This window comes from Gymnoscopelus microlampas, assembly GCF_963454915.1.
Source record: "Gymnoscopelus microlampas genome assembly, chromosome: 4".
NCBI classification, from domain to species: domain Eukaryota; kingdom Metazoa; phylum Chordata; class Actinopteri; order Myctophiformes; family Myctophidae; genus Gymnoscopelus; species Gymnoscopelus microlampas.
In genome coordinates, this window is record NC_139941.1 from 36,191,447 (window position 1) to 36,214,934 (window position 23,488).

The following is a 23,488-nucleotide window of genomic DNA, read 5'->3' on the forward strand; positions in this document are numbered from 1 at the left end:
ACTGTTCAAACATTGGCCAAATAAGAAAGAGGGAAAAAAATAGCAGATCTACAAGACCACAATGCCTCGTATTGCGAGGCGCTGTGAGCTTGTAGATCAGCTATTTTCACAATATTTATCTGTGGAACAGAGTCAAATTAAATGTAATGCCTCAACTCCTACAATTCCAAGTGCTTGTCAGGGTGGGGGTCTCCAGTTCAAATATGATCATTTTGGGGGGTCGCGGCCTGAAAAGGTTGAGAACCACTCGTGTAGCCTAATGTGTAGGGGAAAAAAATACCATCTCCATTTACCTTTTCTGCCCAAGCACGTAAATCGGCTCTGGCATGCTTTCAACAAGTCTAGGCTATTTTGAAGCATAATGTATGCAATGCATCTATCACTCACTTCACACTGATGAACGGCGCAAAAACCTGCATATAAGGGTCTACGTCAAATCGCTGAATGTTGACTATGCCCAGATGTCTTCAGCTCCAAGGAGACAGGAGTGCCAGGGGGCTTGGCCAGAGAGAAGTATATGAGGAGTATAGGGAGGATGGATGATAATGCGACCCCAGGCATCATTTGACACTCCGCCGCATCTGGAACATCTGTTGTGACAGGCCTATCAATGTGCCGCTCCGTTTGTTTTTAAGCTACCCTCTGTGTACATTTCTGCCGCCTTGCCTCACCTGCCTGCCCATGTACTATGCCGTTCTAGGTACCATCATTAAAAACAAAAGCAGGTAAACCAACCAGAATGATCCAAACGTTTGTTTCACGTTTATTCCTGCCCTCCTTTTTCTCACTAATCATATGGGTAGTGAAGTTTATAGCCTATTCCTTTTGCCATCACAGACAGATATTCAATGTGGAAAGTATATGTGGGAAAAGAAAAACAAAGTACAAAAACAATACATCACTTTAGATATAATATAGACTATAGATACATACATTTCACAATTTCTATTAGCCAAATAACTGCATAACAACACATCTGCCCGATTACATTTCTTTGGATACACGCACATTATGCCCTTAAATTACTCACCCATTTGAACGCATTATGGGCAATCACAAAGCCAGGCTGACCCCTGCACAGCAAAGCCAGGGAGGACACACATTAGTGATAACCGGGGCAGCAGACCCATTGTCTTGGTCCGGGTCTGTAGTGGGGTGGAGGGGTCCCCCTGTCCATTTATTGACTTCCTAATTGATCCATTATAAAGTGATTTATGAGGTTCAGACCCCCCCCCCCCTCCTCTCAACTCGCACACCTTTTAGGCACAGGCTTTGCTGTCTGCTCCATTCAACAGTCATTGGCACATGGACCCATGGTTTGATTTATCAGTGAGCGAACGGAAGCCAGGCCATGATGACACGGCTCTGTTTGTTCAAAGTCTACAGGAGAACTAGGAAGCTATTATGAATGTAGCCTGTCATCAGCATGGTCAGGGACAAAGTCACCATGCGGTGAGCCTGACATAGCCAGCCTAGTGGACATTATTATTGTTTTTAGACAAATGCAGTGGAGATAGGGGACACATTTGGCAAATCCTCCCATAAAATAATATTTCCAAGATTTCACTATTGTTTGTTTTTTTTGCCACAGAATTAATTTAAATATACTCATTCATATTGGAGAATTTGAAGTATAAAGACTATTGGCCAATTAGTCATGGCTATTGCACTGAGTGATATTGTTCCTGTAAATAAAACAAAAACAAACCAAAAAAATGATCCTCTGCACTCAGTGGGGTTATCTCAGGGGACCAAGTTTTTATGAAGCAGAACGTCTGCGTGTCGTTTGAAGTCTGGGCCCCTGCCAGGGCCTCTCGGCACTGGCCTTGAGGCCACACGGCAGCTCACACCATGCAGACGCTGCTGCTCACTGAATCACACAGATATTATTAGAAACCAACCAGGAGGAAAAAACAACAGCTCAATTTGTTTCTGTGGCTGTGACGAAAACAAGAACATTACAACTTTTTCAAATGAAAAACGCTATTTCTAAAACAATGCGTTTATTTTACAATATATGTGTGAATGTATCTCGTTAATATGTGTGGTTCAGTTGATTGAAGAATCCATTGGATTTCTTTTTTCTTTTTAAGCTCACCTATGCATTTCTGCATACAAGAGGACAAACAAAGTTACAGACGGAGAAATAATTATCTTGTAGATGAGAAGAGGAAATGTTACAAAAGCTAAATCTGGGCCCCCTGACCCTACAATTTGATCTGTGCAAATCAATAAAACAAAAAAGATATGACATTGTTCATCAAAACAAAAAGGGGGGGGGTATTTATTTCATCAAAGCTAATGATAGTCAAGGCTGTGGAGAGCCAATGTTTATACGCAGCTCCAAACGTTATGTTGTCTGGGGGCCCTTTATGTGATTAACACGCATGCACATGAATACAAACACAGGCCCAAAATGCTGGCAGAGGCAAAAAGAAAAGGAAAAGGTTATACACATACAAGCTTGTGCAGTGTGCGCTCGCTCGCACGCACGCACACACGCGCGCGCGCGCACACACAACTGAAAATGGATTATGCAGTTCGGGGCAGTATTCAACTTAAGGCCGGCAAGAATAACAACAGTGGATTACACAGGCACTCAGGTGCGACTTACAGCTCAAATACAAGTCCACTGGAGCAAATCTCCTACCAGATAAGACAACACAATAACATAGCAGCACACAGTGCCAGGAGTTTGGCAAACAATGGGAGGTCAAATTTGACTGGTGGGTATTTACTTATTTGCAAAATGTCAACGATTAGATGGCCATTGAGCTAAAAGAAAAGATGTTCAAAGTAGTTAAAAACAACACCATGTAGGGTTTTATTTTATTTCGTTTTCAGAAATGAGAGTGGATGGTCCACTCCCTCATTTATATTTTATTTATTTATGAACAGCACGAAAAAACTGAGACGGAGAGATGCAAAGGAGGAATGCTCTGGCAGGATTGGATACCAGGCCAGCTTGGGGTGTATGCAAGTCTGTTGTATGCAGGCACGATACCATAGGAACAGTAATATACCATGGATTGCACCACATTTGTTTTAACCACATGAACTAGTGTCCCTATTCTGGGCATGTCATATAAATGAACGTTTAGCAAAAACAGGCAAACATTCGCAGAAAATAGCAGGTTGTAGATTGCCTGTTTTCCACAAAGGGATTTGGTGTGGAGGGTAAAAAAAAAAAAAAAAGAGGGTGAGACGAGGACCCCTAGGCCGGGGGTCTATCCTTGATAGAAAGCTAAAATGTTATGTAATGATAGCATGTTATGTAGACAGATGCCAGGTCATTTGTAAACCTGGCATCCTATAGTGTGTATAGTTTCAATGTACAGATTATTTAGATGTTATACTGCTTAGACTGATGATAGGTTCTTGGTTTACCTACGATCCTGGATTACTATTTATATGCATTTGTATGTATTACCGTGTGTTTTTCTAGCTAACTGTAGGTCGCTCTGGATTAAGAGCGTATGCTAAATGCCTACATTGTAAATTGTAATTAAGTATAATACGGTTTAAGATGTTCAGTCCAATAGTTCACACATATTTGTACGTAAAGGACTATTCACACCTAGTAAAAAACACCCTTAAACAATAAAATGCAAATAAAAAGTAAAAATGTGATCAATTGCATATCTATGACCTCTTGTACAGTGTGAAACCGCCATGCTATAACTGCAAATTATATTTTTTTTTATCAAAACTAGTAATTAGTTTGTGTATGCATCAAACAATGCATACACAAGATATCAGTAGATAAAGATATCTACAGTGTACATTTATTCACATGATATCTAGAGCTGCTGACATAATGTAGAAATGCCAAGGTAAACAAATGGCACCCAAAAAACATATCGTGTTACAGACTAAAGATTTGTAAGTCAAATGAGATAATGTCTAAATGCTGAGCTAAAAGATGACATATGGCATAACGTATCGGAAAATTGGGGGAATATTGTGTTTTTTTTACATAATTCTGCTATGAGAATGACCTATATAAAAATGCTGTGACTATCTCAACCTTTGTGTCATTAGTCAAATTTGTTTAAATTCTATTCTGGGAGACTACAGTACAACCAGGTGTATTGCATTGATTGAATTGATCCAATCCTCCTGAAGGAAGCTTCAACACACACCCTAAATAGCTCAACTTATCCAGTGTCAGAAGCTTGGCTGTATATGGACCAGAGGCTGATGCGCTGGTCCTTGGAGCCCGTGGCCAAGAGCCTGTGGGAGGGTTCCTGGTGGTCTGAGAAGGCCACACTAAGCACCATGTCAGTGTGATGCTGGAGCACCGCCAGGGGCCGCAGCTTCTTCCAGCTGAAGATGCGCACTCGATGGTCCCAACCGGCTGACGCCAGGATCTTACCGTCGCTACGGACGCTCAGCTGGGAGACCCCGGGGTTGGTCAGGGGCACGGGGGCTTGGACCTGACAAAGTTTATGACAGATTCACAAACATTCTAACGTCAAACACCAAAACCACTTTCAACCTGGTGTCCCTATTTTGGGCATGTTATTAAAATAGAACAAAATATTATAACCGTTTTAATGTACAGTATTTTTGTTTTGGGCTCACAAGGCATCGCGGCGCGTTGTAAGCTTGTTGATTGGCAGTTTTTGCTATTCATCATACAACAAAGTATATAGGGCTTAAGTGGTTAAAACGTACAAAGTGTTTCCTGTGACTTGCCGTTTTGCGAAAGCACTGCCTTGTCAGAGTTATTAACAAGTTAATAAGTCTACTGAGTTCAAGCACTTCACAGCCAACTGTTCTACATTCCTGACAATAAACATTATAGAATTCAAGCAAATTCAATGATTTCCAGAACCCTGAGAAGATTATGTAGAAAGTGTAGGAAAGTGCAGTGCTAAGGGAGGGTGTCTATACTGTAGGTGTGAGGCACGTACCCATGCGGGTATTTTAATTCATTTCAAAGGAGGTTGAGATAGATTGATACAAAAATCTAGAGGGAACCAGTATAGAGGAAGCACACAAGAAAAGATGTGGCTGAACTTATCCAAGGCCAGCTTGGCTATAAATGGTTCCAGAGATGGGAATGGATTAACAACTACCTTGCATTGCAACTATTGTCATCTTTAAGCTTCTACCAGGTTAGTTCTACTATGTCCTGTACATGCAAACAGAGACAGAAATGCAGATGTATAACACACACACACACACACACACACACACACACACACACACACACACACACACACACACACACACACACACACACACAATTAATAAAGTGGCAAAGAAGAAGCAGAGTCTAAATCTTGCATAGAGCCAGATCGTTTGGCCAATATATCTATTACTTAATGACATTGGTATGGGCAATTATGCAGCCAATGTGTCCCAAATTTGAACCACTTTCCACCTATTTTGGGCTTGTCATTATAGGAGAAGATTGTCAACATCTTTGAATAGGGCATAAGTGGTTAAATAAAGTTAATTGTGTCAATCTTTTTATGTTCTGCTACAAGATAAATGCTCTAAAATGAAAGATTTGATCAAATCTTAAAATTTGGTATTTTGACCCTATGCAATGTGGTATTTATTCACAACTAATTGACAATTAATTGTTTGCCTGCTGACAACAGCAGTTGTTGTTTCTAATATTGTAATAATAATAAAAGTAAAAAAAAAAAGGGGGAAAGTATTTGTGCAATCAAAAAAGGCATAGTGATAGTTCATAGTGCACTCAGGACAAACAACATAATTTTAGCTTCAGGCAAATTGTTTCTGTAAAGTTTTTCAAGGCACACCGAAGACTGCTCTTAAAAGTTCATAAACAGATGTGTAGATATCTCATTCGACCGACTAAATAGAAATTTGCATTATTTCTGTATTGTTCTGTGAAGCACATTCAGTTTCCCAGTCTGAAATTTGCCGTACAAACAAGGTTTGTCTTGACTTTTACAAAGCAGCACAAAAGAAGGCAAAACGTACATGCAGTCCTATGAAAACTAATACAGGAAAACACATGTAGGCCTATACAGAAAATATTAATATTCTGAATATGTGTAATTTAGCAATGCATTTGCTTAGTTTGGTATACAAAATGCAAGAGTTAAAAAGGCATACAACAAAGAATGTACTCGTGCATAATAATGAATGCAGAGATATCCAGGCACACAGAGACAAGGGCATGTGCACATGCACGTACAGGTGCTTAGACACACACAAAACACAGCTGTCACATAATTGTGATGATGTACTACGCACTGTAACACAAGACTGTGCCACAATGAGCCAAATAAAACACTCGACGCCAAAACATTTTTTGAGGGTGACAACTCACACCGACATCTTTTTCATGGTTGTCGCCGGAAATAATCATTACGTTATCAAAATAAAAGAAATCAAGCTCACCTATTGCTCAACTACAAGATAAGAAAACAATTAAATATACTGTATGAAAGGCAGCCAGTTACTTAATCATTCATTGCCGTCTAGGGAAGCGTGCCCAAGACAAACAGCGGACAAGCAGCAGTCTATCAGCTGATCTGCTGACTGAGGTCCAGAATGGAAGGGCTGTGGATGCCTGTTGAACCTGGCCCAGGCCACTCCTGGGACTCAATCATCAGTCATAAAACATTATGGCACGAGGGCCGAGAGCAAATCTCTCGGCGTCCTCTCTGTTTGGTTTGGAGTCGAAGAGAGGCAGAGGGAGAGAGGGTGTATATCCTGCATGTGCAATGGGACAGGACGGGACGGGACTCGGGTTACCTTTGTCACCCCTGCTCACGTGAAAAGAGAGAGAGAGCGACGGCCTTGATGAAATGCTTGTTTGCCGAGGCGCTTGCTGCTTTAAGCGCCTCTGATGAATTACATTCACACTGAAAGGTCTGGTCAGCATGGAGAACGAGAGCGACCCGATAAATACATGGTTGGTAACGGCTGCCTGCTCCAGATTATCCACAGCTCCCATCTTCCCTGTGATCTACTGTGTCCCCGGGACGGAATCAATCTCTGTAAAAGGGGCAACATTCTGACATATTGTAATAAATGGCGGTCGTGATCGTCGTCTAAAAAGGCGCCTGCCGCAGCGGACATTCCTGGGGAGGCGAACGTGCTCTTCCTGCAGCCTGGGGATCTACACTGTGTCGGACAAACCAGGGGGTGGGGGGGTGTGGCGGGATAGGAGGAACATCTGGCTGTGGGAGCCCAAATCGAACTGGACAGCGTAAAATTGACTTCATAAGACACGTCCGGGGAGACTGATGGCCCCGTGCGGGAGGAGACGCCAGGAGAATTTATCTACGCGCTCCTGTTCCGGCCAACGTCGGCAGGCCCGCATGTGGAAGACATAAGCCAGGTACTCTCGTACCCTGGGTGGAGGAAGTGGAATGCAATGCACGAGTGATAGAGGGAGCGCAGGGGGAGGAATGTCGTTGATCAAAATGGGAGACCAGAAAGCCGAAATAAGAACGGGGCGGTATTTCTAGATAGCGTTGTTTTCCTTATAATAGGAATTCGGTGGAGAAAACCCATCATCACTGAGGGCCGGCAGTGTGAAACGGTGTGCACCGGGTTTTAGGCCCGAACAAGCTAGGTATGACGCTACAAAGGACACCGCGAAGATGAGAGATGAATCGTTTGGAGCAACATTATTACCTCAAGAAGTTGGTATGCCCCCAACTTTTCTCCATCTGGCTTCCATTACAGCCCTGATAATGATGGGTTTAAGTGTCTATTTTTGTTTGCTTTGCTTCCCATAGTTTGTGTCAGGAAAAGGTATTTATTTCATTAAGGGGTCAGGCGTGAGCAGTAAACGGACGGTGATGTAGTTAAGTGTCACTCGACGCGGTCGGCTGGCTAATTGTTTTTACTTTCTCTGCTCTGAGAAAGCTGCAAGAAAAAAAAGAAATCAGGTAGAAATTGGCTGAGGGCTTTTCAAAGGATAGCCCCAGTTCTTACACACTTCCTGCAGTGAGAACACAGAGGCGTGTTTCTTTCCTCTGTGATTTTATGAAGCTCCGGTAGAGCTTGGGGGTAAGTTAAGCTTGGCCTCCATATCCGTTCCTGTTTTAGGTACAAGTTATGGCCCTTTATTATTTAAGTGCTGTAAGACAACAGTTTATGACAAAACAAGCAAACACAATAATAATGTTAAAACAAAACACGCAAACACAATAATAATGTTAAAGCTTAGACATCGAGTCAAAACAGCTAGAAAAAGTTATGGTCTTAGTGTTGATGGTTATTTATATACCATGACCATTTATTATATTTTTATATATTATAAATATATATAAAAAGATAGGGACAACTTCTGATATTTAAATATATAAATACTAAAACAATATCAGTGTTTCCCCACATAATTATTGCTGTACAGGGAGAAGAATGGAATTGCACAGTGATGACATCACGAGTGGAGGAAGCTGCTAGATCTACATACATAATAGTACTTCTGTGTAATATTGGCCTATAAATGAACATTGCATTGGTTCCCGTCCTGAAAGGTATAGTTACAAATAGGGGTTCCCGCCCAAAATGGGTTAATATCCAGCATTTAAAATGATATTGGCCCTGCCTTTAATAATGCCCGCTGCTCCTAATAGTGAAATGCACGGTGGCAAAATATACCCAATAGGAGTGGAGACTAAATTACTATTACATACAGGTATATTTCTTCTTTTTACATTTGTTTCATATGGCTTCGTGCTGCTAAGTGGTGTGGACTTCTGCAGAACTAATTTTAGTTGTGTTTTAATATCCAATGACAATAAAATAATTGACAACATCTTTTCATGTTTTAATGGCATAATTGTAAAAAAAAAATCTTTTCACATTGTCCATTTGAGAACACAGCAGGCATTAGTGACGGAGAAAAAAATTATACTATTATTCCATTTTAGCACCTTTTTTCTACCAGCGCTGGTGTATTTGCTTTAGCTGTGCACCACTGCTGAATGAATCCAATGGAAATGCTGTTGATGTCCTAGCAGTGCTATTAGCCAGGCCTCAGTCCTTAATGAAATCCATTAGCTGTAACCTGGGAGTCTTGGCTAGCTCTCCTTGACGCCCCATTCTTCTTCTTCTCCCCCCTTCCCTTCCTCCCTTCGCTATCAAATTCTCATCATCGAAAGACGGAATCCGTCTTTGGGCCCCATCGCTCATTTTCTTTTTTTCTGTCGGAGTGAGTGCTCCTTCCTGGCTTGTGTTCACAATGTGTGCAGTCACACATACAGGGAAACACACGCACGAATGCATGCACGATTGTGCACAGGGCCGCATGCACAAGCGCATGCACACACACACACAGAAAAAAGTGCCAGTGTTCTCAGCTGTCAGAGACGGGCCAGTTCTGTTCAGCAGCTGGGGCCTACAGACCAGTTCTGTAGTGTAGGTCTCTCTAAGGCGTCAGTACTAACTCACGCCTCCAGAACCAACGTTCCAGACTCTCGCCTACAGAAAAGTCGAAAACTGCGGAGCGTCTGCTTGGCAGCACTCATTCAAGTCTCACTTCTCTTGCTCTCTCTCTCATTCTTTCTTGGCACCAATCTCAGCGTTTCCCGCGGAACTATTGAAACGACCCGTCATCGCTCGCTCACTGAGGCCTGTCGGTGTGGCGGAGGTGATGGTGAGGTGGTGGAGGGTTTTCACAGGTATTCCAGACACACCCCAGGCCGTGACACACACACACACACACACACACACACACACACACACACACACACACACACACACACACACACACACACACACACACACACACACACACACACACACACACACACACACACACACACACACACACACACACACACACACACACACACACACACACACACACACACACAGGTGGAGATCACAGTCTTTTGTCACACCTGGCCTGCCAGTGCTTGGCTAAGGCTGACAGGAGACGGACGCGTCAAACAGGTGAGCGGTTCTATTCAGGAAGAGGGAGACGTGTGGGTGGGGTGGTAAAATAAGGTAAAAGTCATGATTTCTATGACAGATGGTCCATGTCAGACAATTGTCATTAGAAGTGATATGCCACTGGGGCATCCCAGTTATTGTGCGTATCATATTGTCCATATTGAAATATTTTGTGAAAGATTTAAGATATCCAAGATGGGACAAAACTTGACTAATGAAGGATAATTAATGACATATATGACCACTTATGCAATTTTGACCTTGCTAGTGACCGTGACCTTGGGCCATTTCAACATTTAATTATCTCTTCGGGGTAGCGTAATAATCGTTAACTCTATGTTTCATGAAATTCGACCCGTCCATTCTCAATTTCGACCTTGACCTTAATTGTGACCATGACGAGCCCAAAACTAATAAACAATCATTCCCACATAGTTGAATGACAATCCAGTCAGCTGATCTCGAGTTCACAGACAGACAAACACAGGACTGATTACAATTCCCGGCCATGCATGCGGGCAGTGTAAATATCGACTTACAGCAGTCAATAACAGGTATTATAACCAGTAAGACTCCCTAATCGGGAGATAAGCGACCGTAGGTCACATGTGTACAGAAGAGGGCTGTAACGGCGATTGGTTCCTAGTTGTGTGGGCAATGTATAGTTTTGTTTGGTGGTCTAAGAAATGTGGTGGCAGGCATGTTGATGACATGAGTGTACACATACTGTGTAGTGTGTAGCAATTTGCGTGTTTTTAGGGGCAAAACTGTAGGAGTAGTGGGCAAAAATGTGTTGTGAAAAGCGGCCTGAAGGTGGCGCTAGAAGAGGGCCATGTGAGAAATTAGGGGTGGGGTGTCCGCGTTGCCTTGGCGGACGAATAGGTACAGGCCGCGGCTCTCCCGGACGCTCCTAGCCCGAGTTACGGCATTTTATGTGAGCTGCAGTGGCAGGGGGTCCTCCACTGGGGGCGCCACCACTTTTGCATCCGTTCTGGAGCACCAGGAGTGGGTGGTCCCCGGGAATGCCCCGTGAGCAGCCCCGTTGGGGTGGTCATTTGGTAATTTGTCCACATGTGCTCATTTTTTACACTTGGGGGTCCCCGAGGCAGCTGGGGGTCCCTGGAGCTCCGGGGGTCCTTGGAGGGTGTAGTTTGGCAGGTAAGGAGTGTGTGTGCAAAATCTGGCATGGATCGGGGCAACGGGTGCGGAGATATGAGCAGGGCAAAAGTGTGACGGGACGTGTGTGACGGAGGGACGGACGGACACCTGGAGCAGGTTTCTATAGTAAATGCGACCTACGGTCGCAATGATAGATATTATAATGTCAGCACTACCTTAAACTGTCAACGCAAGATGCAAATAAACTATCACAGAGGTAATGGAGCTGCAGCCCTCATAGTGTACATTGTTCCAGATTATTTTTGGAAATGCTCGTGACATCTACTCTCCAATGTCTGATGAATGGAACGACTACAGCAACAGGCTACTATTACAATTAATATGTACGATACCATGCAGGTGAATCTGTTTGTGTGCGTCACTACATATGTGTGTGGAGTACACAAGAAGTGTTACATTTTGGTGGAGGTGAGCTGAAGGAGACGTAGCTCAACCTGTAGGCAACTGTCATCATTCATCTAAAAAAAAGAAAAGAAAATCACAACTCACTGTCAGACATGGCTGATTTACCCTGTTAAACCTAACCTTCGCTTTCTCCCCCTCGCACTCTTCCTAATTCTGTCTTTTCTCTGCATTCTGGAGAAACCAGTCTGTAGACACTTGTCAATACATTAAGCAGACGCCCTAAAAATCTGTCCTTACAACCGTCCATTCGGCTTAAAGAGGGATTTCTTTTTAAACCTTGAATGCCCCACACCCTCATAATCTCATTCTGACACATGCGTCAGAAATGCCTTGTGGAAAGGGAAAGAGGATTGAAAAACAGTCCGAGCAGATGATACATGGTGGTTCCTACAGTAACAGATAGCCAGGTAGCAGGGGGTCTACGGAGGTCATCGTGAGTCTGCAGAGCAAACAGATAAAGGCTTCTGGGAGCCATGTGTAATAGATTAACCTTCATTCCTGAGGCTATCTGTCCTTATCTGAGCCCTTGATAAGCTTTTTTTTCACAGCGCTCCACTGCCACTAAATCAAAACCACTACTGTGTTGTGTCAAATTCAGTTTCCTCCCCTCCAGATCTCAACCAGCCAGGGAGAAAACATCTCTGGTCTATTCTGCTACACCGTGAGGTGGTCGCTGGTTAATGATAACATGCAGGTGACGGAGTGTGTGTGTGTGTGTATTGCAACCTTTTACTGTAAGGGTCCACACTCTGGGCGTGTGTCCAGAGTCAGACTACAGGTGTGTGTGTGTGTGTGTGTGGTACAGGCAGTGATTTGTGGCAAGCGGGACGCTGTACTTCTTAACCCTCCTACCCAGCCTTTATTGCAACCTCCCACTGTGAACTACTGTTCCCTTTTACTGCAGATGTGTTTTATGTTTGGCTAAGGGGCCTCAGTGGTTTTGATATTTTTATTACCTCTCACGGGTTGTCCGTCGGGGGGGCGCCACCCGGTACGGCAGCCACCCCTCCCCTCCCCCCCTCTGTCCCCCCGCGACCCCCCTTCCTCTCCCCTACCTACTCCTCACTACAGAGGCACAAAAATACTTTTGTGGGAAGAAGTTGGGGATAGCTGTCTGGACGTCACACTGGGCTGCACTTCAGGATAATTTAAAAGCCCCAGCTGGATCCCGTTCCCCTGCTCTCCCCCCTTTTTCCCCTCTCGTCCCTCATTCTGGATTACGCGCCGAATACATATTTTGTTGCTCATGCGAAATAAACCAAATAACCTCTCTCCTGTCCCTATTTTAGGTATAATGAATAAAATGTTTTTCAGTGTTTTTCTGGACGCGTTTTTCCAGTGGGGTGAATATGCAGGGTTCCTTTTTTTTCCCCCCGCAAATATTTCTAATTCAAGCGTTCATTTGTAAAAATGGCTCGGAAAGAATAACACTCCTCCATACTGCTGGAGTGTACTATGTCAGCCTCAGGTTCTTCTGTCTTCTCTGCTCTGATTCCTGGAGGCCGACTGAAATATGGGACCGTTCCCTTTCGCTTGTGAAATCCGACAGAAAATATAGCATCAAATGAGGCGTTGCAAGTCAGATGCGCTGGCCGTTATGTAAAATGAATTATGGTACAAAGACTGATGGGATTCTTTTTTTAGGTTCCGAGTTACTGAAGCAGTTAAAATGGAGGATTGGTGGGAGATGTTCTGGCCCCCCGGCATGAGTGCAGAGTATGGTCCACCCCCCAAAAGTGTGTCTATATATGTATGTCTGGACTTTAACCACATGAATCCTAGCATCCCCAATCTGTGCATGTCATAATAGGCACAACATTCCACAAAAATAGGTGGAACATTTGGCACAAATAGCTACGATACTGGGTTCACAACACGATTTTTCACTATTTTTTTAGACACAAAATTATTTTCTAGACAAATCTATTTTTTTTTCTCTTACAGAAATCCAGTATTTTCTTCTTTTTTTTTTTTTTTTTACAATACTGGGTTTTCTCTTACCCTTTTTTCAATACAGTGGCAAATCACTTATAAAGATTCTGTATTTTCTTTTTTGCATCACCATACATCTTTTATTAAATCGATTTAAATTGTCACCAGTTTGAATTGATTTTAATTGATTTACGATAAATCGTTACACGCCTACAAATAGCAGATATACAAGCTCACAACGCGTCGAACATGACACCAGCAACCATCAATGAAATTACAATCAGCCAGACAGTAAAAAAACAACAACAACATATATAATTTCATAAATAATGAAAGCATATAAGCAATAAGATACTTTTAAAGTATCACAATACAATTTCAGGCAGTCCTACTGTGTGACTATGTTTGACTGCGTGTGGGTGGCGGTCTCGGGAGTGACAGGTCAGCCCTTAGCCCTGGCCTTGCCAACACTGTGTAACCAGCAGCTGATTTATGACCCCAGAGCCCTGCCGAGTCTCTTCCTCTTTGGCCTCTAGTGTTTTCCCAGACAGTCTGGAGAAGAGAGAGGAGAGGAGAAAATGCTCTTCTCTGGCTCTCCTGTCCGTTTTCCTATTTACTTTTAGCTATTTGGTCATTATTAAGACCTGAGGCCGATTCGACAAATGTATTTTAAATACTAACAGTTTTCTGAAACACTTATGTTACTATAATATCAGTGGTGCTCCTTTTTCATGTCAAGGACTCCCAAAATTACATGTATTTGGCCGCGGACCCCCATCTCAAATATTTAGTTCCAGGGACCCCCAGAAGCAAAGATTTGAGTTGCAAAATGTTTGCTTAAAAATATGTATATTCAAAGATTTGCACATATTTTCATGATTTTACAAAAATAGCAGATCTACAAGCTCAGTGCATATCTGCTATTTTTGAAAAGCCAAAGAATAAAATAATGGTTAAAGTGGTTAAAATCTAAAATGACAGATGCTTTCCCAGTCTTAATGGGTTAAGAGAAAGGAACGGATTAAGTGTTGTGGGGTTCAAGGATGAGAGCATTTGGTTACTAGACAGTCTCACTAATGTGTATATTAGGCCACTTTTCACAAGGTATATTTCACTAGGCATGCATGCTCTTTTTCCAGCACTCTGCTTTACCCTCAAATGTCACACTGTGGAGCTGTCCACTACTGCTGCTGAGCAACTAGGGGTTAGAAGTCTTGCTCAAGGGCACCTTGATGCCCATGTAAGACAGTGGAGTGCATTTCCCAATTTTCCATTTCCATTTCCAACTAAGTCTACAAGTAAACCTCCTGCTTCTCTACCCTCCTCACCACCAAGCCCACCCTGCCTACTTTTCCCCCCCCCATCTCCTTCCACTGACCTGCAGGCTTAGCTGTCCGTCAAGCGTCCAGGGGGAGAGGTTCTTCTCTGCAGAGCCCGAGATACCCCTCAGACGCTCGGGGTCAAAGGTCAGACACATGATGGGCTCAGGGTGGGCGGAGACTTGGCTCAGCACAGACCTCTGGGATACGTCCCACAGCAGAAGGGAGCCGTCTTCGTAACCAGCCAATAGCAGAGGACCTGGACCTGATGCAGGCTGGAGGAAGAGAGGGATGGAGGGAGAGAAAAAGGTACAACGTTTACACAACATGGAGGAGTTTGGATGGGGGGCAAAGTGTGGCAGGGAGGGGAGTGAAGGCCGTTACAGACCAAGCTTTCTAGTCCTGACTAACTGTGATGACGTCAGGAGATCTTATTGGGTGACGTTGTCGTTGGGTGATGTCTGACATTTAAAAGTTGTTACAAACACACTACAGACTACAGCATACAATCAGCTGATGGCACTGTTCTGCACATGTGTGAGAGGAAAGATATTTCCTTACCATACTGCAAATATAAGAATTAATAATGTTATACATTATAATGTTATACCGCCTTGCAAAAAGTCAGCTGACTATAATATAGCTCTTTGAATTGTTGGGGTAGGTTTTGTTCCTTCCTGTAACATTGACTTTGACATTAAACTGTGCCAGCAAAGACTTAGCATGGTGGTCTGCTGTGAGCTTTATGACAGACTCCTTTCCCTCTGCTAGTAGACGAGTATACCGTTCTGTTTTTGTTTCTAGTGTGACCACATTCGACCCAGATCATATATGGGCACAAGACCTGCTACAGGAGCGACATCACCCATTACAAAAAAAATAATCAATGGTGATGTTCTTTCACCAGAAATGACTGCATTCATTAAAATAATTGTGTCTGTGAAGTGCCCTTGTTTTGGTTTAACAAGTTCTCTCTCGCTCTCTCTCACACACACACACACACACACACACACACACACACACACACACACACACACACACACACACACACACACACACACACACACACACACACACACACACACACACACACACACACACACACACACACACACACACATTCTCTTTGTGCATGCTGTCCAAATGATGTTTTCAGCTCTGCACTCATCAACTGTTAGGTGCAAATGTGAGTGAACTGCTCTCGCTTCCTAACGAGTCCCACTGCTTTTTAAACATATACCTAAACAGAGTGATCGGGCCATGCTAATGCCCGACTACCACCTACGACGCCACACACACACACACACACACACACACACACGACTATTGGGCACAGACATATCTGGACGACCTGATATTCCAACAACACCTTGGTGTGTACAGGCGTTAAGAAGGGCAAAGAGAAGGAGGTAGGCAGGCAGAAAGAATGGGAAAAAGAGTTGATGGAAGAAAGGACAGAGGGAGACACAGAATCAGGGGAAGCAGTGGTTTCTGTGGAAAACCACAGAAACCACAGTGGGGTGCTGAGAGCAGACCAGAGCAAGGGGTTATCAGACTGGAAGCTCCTGTTGACACCATGACAGAGCCACTCTGGGCTCCATTCGTCAGCCTGCTGACACCACGAGAGACAGAGCCACTCTGGACTCCATTCGTCAGCCTGGCGCTTCCTCTCCTACCAGTAGTCAATTACAGCACTCGTCACTTTGCTCCTCATCTGTATCACTAATCCATTGGTTGCACTACTGCTGATGTTGCTGCAGAAAAACTGTAATGTTCTAGTACCAATCTACAGGTCTTTGCAGCAGCTGAAATCGGCGATGATCTACAGTAGTACCAATCAACAGGTATCACTGCAGCACTTACTGTGGTGATTTAGTATTACTCTACAGGTCTCACTGTTGCAACGGTAAACTACAGTGATGTAGAATTCATTTGTCTGGTTGAACGGTACTTTGGCAAACAGAAGTTGACTCCCTACCTGCTTACTTCGTTGTTGCCCGAGTTGCCTTGCAAGGTGTTAAATGCTGTATGCATGCTCTATGGGCATTCCCTCTAATATATCAGGGCCTCAGCCATAGAGTGTGCCCTGCTTAGGGTATAAGTAAGAAGGAAGAGAGAAAGAGAAATTCTTTCCATATGTGCAAAGAGGGAGGCCAAGGGCTGCCATTTTTTCATCCATCTTCGAGTCCTCTCCCTTCTCACTTAACGCAGTATATATATTTCTCTTTTTCCAGCCTTAAACAAATTATAGACAGAACCGTGTATTCCCTCCAAACACGTCAGTGAGGGTCGAGCGTGAGGAACTTAGGAAAACAAATAAAAACAAGTGAAAATCAGTGAGTGGCCCCTTGCCTTGTCTTTCCTGTGTGCTCTGGATGGGGCTGGGGCTAGGGGTGGGGGTGGGATGGTCTGGACCTAAGTGTTCCTGGGCCAAGCGGGTGGTGGGGTGGTTGACGTGGCCCACTTTTGCACTTCACTTAAACTGTAGGACCCCTCCTTGATTGATGATGTCACAGGCCGGAGGTCAGGGAACCCTGGGTAGACACCTAATTCATTATATCCTCCACAACTCCTTACAAGAAAGATCTCTGCTCTAAGGGCCAGGGTGTGTGTGTGTGTGTGTGTGTGTGTGTGTGTGTGTGTGTGTGTGTGTGTGTGTGTGTGTGTGTGTGTGTGTGTTGGCAGTGGTGGTGCTAGGGCTTCGAGAAGAGATTCATCACCACAGAACAGCTGGAAAGACAGATGAATAGAAGTTGGACAGAGAGAGAGGGAAGGAGGGAATGTGTATGTGAGAGATTCAAGATTTTTATTGTTACATCTGATATACTAGAACACAAGAGTAAAATTCCTTGGTTTTCGTTCCTCAAACATTGTAGCAGCAGGGAGAGAGAGAGACAGAAGGAGAGGACCTATGTCTGATTTTCTTTCTTTTTTGTTATACTGTACAGTGGAGAATGAAAACAAATGATGGTAGAAAAGTAAGGAAGCTATATCAATAACGGGGTACTGCATTGTGATAATAACTACACGGTAGAATTTGTGAGAAACACAGACAAACATTGTGCTTCTTTACAGGGTTTACTGGTTTACTTGCAAAGGTTAGTAGATCAACAAAAAGAGCTCACTGGTGCAGCCAAGACATTTCATCATACATTACAGAGACATAAAACATCTCTTAACGCCTTAAATCCACAAAAGCATCTAAAATCTCAACATCTAAAATGACACAGATGCTTATACTAAAGGTTCGGGCCGCATATGCGCTATGCAACCCTCACATCTAAAGTTCACACCTCACACCTACATTGCACTGCCGATCCAACCAATATGCCCATTTTATGGTGATATCTGCATCTGTCAGTTCTTGTCCCTTCTACGCCCATATATATCGCTGATGTCATCAGTATATACCCATATATGGGCATGCCCCGTTTGTGCCCATATATGGAGCTGACTGATTTGTTTGCAAAACACATTGAGATTAGACAACACACTCCATTTGGGCGTAGAGGCATTGGGTTATGGGTCAGCAATTCAATTCCAATATTAGTGGAAGGGGCATATTTCTTTTTTTGTGTGTTACAGAAAATGCCATAGGTCATGAAGGCAACAGCCAATCAACCCCAACTTGTCACATGTTGAGGGGCCTCTGCTGTTTAGCACATTTGGTACATTTGCTGACTGTTGAATGAGGAATCAAAACATTTCTTTTAGGTTCCCTGCTCTACAGTAGATGTAGTGTTGCATTTTTGCACAATGCTAAGTGCATGCCATGTATCTTAGTCCATTCACTGACACCAGGTGGCATGTTTAGATTAGTTTGAGTGTGAACCCAGTATCTAAATATAAGCAGCAGCACAACACATTAACAATTAAAAGGTGCTGTAAGTGATATATTTGTATTAAAACCAAAAGTTGACTTTTTTAAAGGTATATTCTGATTAATAATTTGCTATAGAGTTCGTTCAATAACAGAGATCTCCCCATCTCTCCAGGTATCTAATACACAGAAAATGCATTTTCAGTTGGGTCTAAAATGTCATCCAATCAGGATAGAGAACCCATTTATCAGCTTCAATTTGATAGTGTTCCAATTACAATTTTGTCTGCAAATATTTTTGTTTCATCACTTTCAATGTCAGTTCTTTATTGTGCATCCTGTATGAGTTTGCTCTCCTGATTGGATTCAATTGGTGTTCCGGCGTGATTTTTTTTTCTGTTTAAACAGCCGGAGACACAGCGAGTCCCTGCTTTATCATAACTAATTAAGAATATTGCTCCGAATCCAACAAAGATCACAAGACAAAGTATTTCCCCCCCTGATATAGCTACTGTAGAGGCCCTGAATGGGCGGAGCTACGGCTAAACATAAGGAACCAATCATGTCCACTCGGCCTGTCCCTGTCCTCTGTGATGATGTCATTGGCCGTGGGGTGGAGGTGATGAGCTGAGAGTGATGGATATCTGTATAGGAACATTTCCTTTTCCCTGCCAGCCCCTGTTCACGTTAACAGCCTTGCACGTCATACATCACTACTGTCCCCGTGGAAACGTCCAGCTCCCTCCACCAACCCTCCCTGCTTCCTATCTCTCTCTTGCACAAATGCAAACACACAAGACATGCTTGCAAACCCACGCAGGCGGGCACGTACATGCACACGCACGCACATAGTTCCCATTGTCTGCATAAGAGAGTGGGTTTGCATCAAAGAAACAGTCTCTCTTGATGTGTGTGGGTTTCCATCACATCCAGGTGCATGCAAACTGTCTACGATCAACATTAATGGTTATGCACACCCACCACACAAACATGGATGTGCAAACCCTTTGGACCGAGTCAGTCACCCTCAGTCATATTTATACTACAGGATTGTTCACAGTCATCAAACATCAACATCAAAACAGACCTTCATCTACTGGTTTGTATTTAAGGGAGAACTGTCTTGTGTGTGTATTTGTGCCTGCATGTGGTGAAGTACAGTAAGCCTTGCCGAGCCATGTGGCCCATAGGGCAGAAACCTATCTCCCGTTTCTGTGGCGTGAGTCAGCTTGACGTAAAAGAACATCCCCTGGACATGACGCTAGTATGTCACAGGGACTTGAAGCTGAGTGCCAAGCAGGGAGGCCTTGGGTCTTTGGTATGACATGGCCGGGGATCGAACCCTGACCTCACAATCTCAGGGTGGACACTAACCGCAAGGCCACTCAGCTGGTCAGCGTGTGAAGGTATCTAAAGGAGACGTGCGTGCGTGCGTGCGCTGTAGCACTGGAGTTACTCCTCTGCCGAGGAGCTCCTTAAGCCCCTATTCATTTGATAGTCTCATTATGACCATTGACCGGCAATGCTACCTATCAGAGCTTAAAGGCGTTTATACAAAAAAGGTGACCTTGAAAAGGCTTTAGACAGATAGACAGACCTTTATTGATCCCATGGGGGAAATTCGGTTGTCAATGGCTGCACAGCAGGAACACAGGACAGACAGTCAAAGAAGATACAGCTAAGGGTAGCAAAAAATACTATAATAATGATGAAGATATGAAAAAAAGAGTCAGCAGGTACCAACACACTGGGATTAGGAAAGGATTTGCGGAGTTATTGCCATGAACCATAGTCAAGCATCAACAGGGTAAATGGTCAAGGAATTATCGTTCTAAGAAAAATAAGAATATGCTACAAACATCTGTCAATAAGTAAACATTAAGTAAACAGTAAATGTATTGGTAAAGCTGTATCAGTATGACCAGAGAGAGAAGCAAGGAAGGGAGAGAGAGAGAGAAAGAAAGAGAGAGGCTGGTCAGTCAGTGACAGGGACAGAGAGAGAGAGTAATGAAAGAGAGGGGCAGGGAGTGCACTGAATACGTTTCTGACTGGCCAGTATGGGCTGTCTTCGCGAAGACTGTCAGTGTTGACAGGTTGTCAATTGACAGTCTTGCGATGACAGTCATTTTTTGCGTTTTCATGTGGACATAGACTCTCTTCTATAATCGTGCTTGTGTAGATGGGATTTTCTTTTTAAACAGGAGGAAAAATACCCGTGTGCTTGTGGACTAGGCCTCACTCCCAGCGTGCAAGAGAATGAGAGAGAGAGAGAGAGAGAGACAGAGGATAAGTCTGTGTGTGTGTGTGTGTGTGTGTGTGTGTGTGTGTGTGTGTGTGTGTGTGTGTGTGTCTACCTCCTGGTGTGTGTAAGGTCAGGTTCACAGCAGGACTACATGAGGAGCTGATGAGTAAGACAAGATGAGCTTTCTCCTCTCATGATTGATTGACAGAATGTGTGGCCAGTATTGTTAGCCTCCCTGTGGGGTGAGGTGTGTGCGCGTGTGCGTGCATGTACATACTGTAGATGGGTTGTAAGAGGCTTCCAACAACTTGGGATGCCAAAAAAGCAGCTAAACGGCTTGCAAAATTCTGTGCAATCTCTTCCATTATTGGTAGCCGTCAAATATGGCGAAGACGATGTGAATTGTACCCTTGAGGGGTGTTTGGGTAATTGTCCTGATTAACTGACTGTACACTTTTACAGCACCTTGTAAATATTTGTGTCCTTGTATTGTATCACTTATGTGGACATAAATAAATTATGAAATTTGTGCGTGTGTGTGTACGTACACACACACGCACACACAGTATATACTGTATACACATTAGGGCTGGTAAATTAATATTCAAATTTAGAATATTCCTCGAATATGGGGAAATTATGTATATTCGAAAATTAATATTCGACAAAAAAAAAAATTATATGTATATAATAATAATCAAATATATTCAAATATCTGCCAATTTTTAAGACCAATATTCAAATATCGTTTCTGAGGAAAGTTACCAGCCCTAATACACGTACACTGTGTATATACACATATATAATATGTGTATGAGTATAATGTGTACATATATAATATACACATATATACAGTATATACACACACACGTATATATATACACACACACTATTATATATATACACACACACTATTATAAGGTACACACTGATGTGCTTGTGTGCTAGTGCATGGACATATAAACACACCAACTGTGACGAGTGTGATTTACAGGCATGCGCGCACACACACACACACACACACACACACACACACACACACACACACACACACACACACACACACACACACACACACACACACACACACACACACACACACACACACACACACACACACACACACACACACACTTACTCTCTTTCTGGTCTTAAATGGTGTGGGTGTGTATCAGTGTTTCCATGTCTGTGTGTGACAGTAACAGATGATTGTGGTCTGGCTATGAGAAGGAATCAGCCTGAAATGATTTAGAATCACCTGGGCCCTTCGCCTTTGAAGTCAGCCAGCTGCCTGCTCACTCGAACACTCATATTGCATCATTGATAATTACGTTTCCTGGCACTCAGCAGTGAAACTGTATAACGGCTCCATAAATCTAGTGGATGAAAGGAAACTGCAGGAGTAAACTGAAATCCTAAGGACTGTGAAACTGGAACTCATCAATACGTCTCAAATTGATGCGATGTCGTTCTTGAACTTTGTGATACGGCTGACAAATCAGGCACTAAAACAAATCCAACATTTTAATATTGATGAGTGCCGTAATGTCCTAACTGTGAGAGGCCATACTTTAATCAGCTCTGATGATATTGTAATTAATCAAAACATAAGCAATAAGACATCAATAACTCCCTATCCTCCTACTGTTCACAAATTACAACTAGAAAGAAGCACTCAGTGGAGCACAAATCTCAGCCACAATAATAATGCTTACACTGTCTGATACAGTAATGCCAACTGTGTCTCTCCCTCTTCCTGTGTTTGGTGTGTGTGCACCCTTGCACGAACATCATAGGTGCATGGGGTATGTTGACACGAGTTCCTTGGCGTGCTGGCAGCATGCACAATAAATTTGGCAACGATCTCGCTAATCGTCGTTAGAGACACACGCACACATATACACACACACACACACACACACACACACACACACACACACACACACACACACACACACACACACACACACACACACACACACACACACACACACACACACACACACACACACACACACACACACACACACACACACACACACACACACGTGAAAACAATGCCTGCCATTCTGGACTGGCTGGAGATAATGATCATTTCATTCAACTGCATGATCTAGGCTCCTTTATGTTCACATTGCTGTCGTCTGGCGGACATTATCGGACAAACAGACTCACAAACAGTCTCCCCCAGACCAGCAGGACAACCAGACTCACAATCAGTTTTTTCCCCAGGCCATCATGCTTCACAACAAGCAACACTAATGTGATCATTTTTGATCACATGAACACTTTTATTATGCTCTGGTCACTTGTATACAACTACCTTTGCCTAAATGTAATGTACATATTCATCAGCACACCTCCACTTTATATTTCTGTATTGTTACTTGCCATCTCACAAGAATTTCACTGTTCTTCAGAATGATCCTGTGTTATATTGTACATTTGATAAAACCTTTGTCTTTAACTTATAATGTCCAGCTTATAATGCACATATAAACATAACTCAACTCAACTGTACCATTTGATTCCAGACAGTAATGCTAAGTTCACATCATATCATAATGTGAGCTTGTAGATCGGCAATTTCGGCACAGGAAACCCTAATACGACAAAGTATAAATCAGGCTTAACACTGAAGCTCAGGGCTTAATGTTTGAGGATCCAGCCCCCTTGATTTGCTGCGGGTCA

At 43.3% G+C, this 23,488-nt stretch overlaps 1 protein-coding gene across 2 annotated transcripts in view; it reads right to left on the bottom strand.

Annotated features, from left to right (window-relative positions):
* Positions 1-2,266: 2,266 nt before the first annotated feature.
* Positions 2,267-23,488, bottom strand: part of gnb1l (guanine nucleotide binding protein (G protein), beta polypeptide 1-like) — a 52,331-nt gene continuing 31,109 nt past the window's right edge. For both annotated transcript variants that reach the window (XM_084055802.1, XM_084055803.1), the window contains exons 6-7: positions 14,795-15,010; positions 2,267-4,436 (exon numbers count right to left, since the gene is read on the bottom strand). In XM_084055802.1, the coding sequence (XP_083911928.1) occupies positions 4,158-4,436; positions 14,795-15,010 (495 nt within the window). In that variant the 3' untranslated portion in view covers positions 2,267-4,157. The remainder of the gene's footprint in view (positions 4,437-14,794; positions 15,011-23,488) is intronic.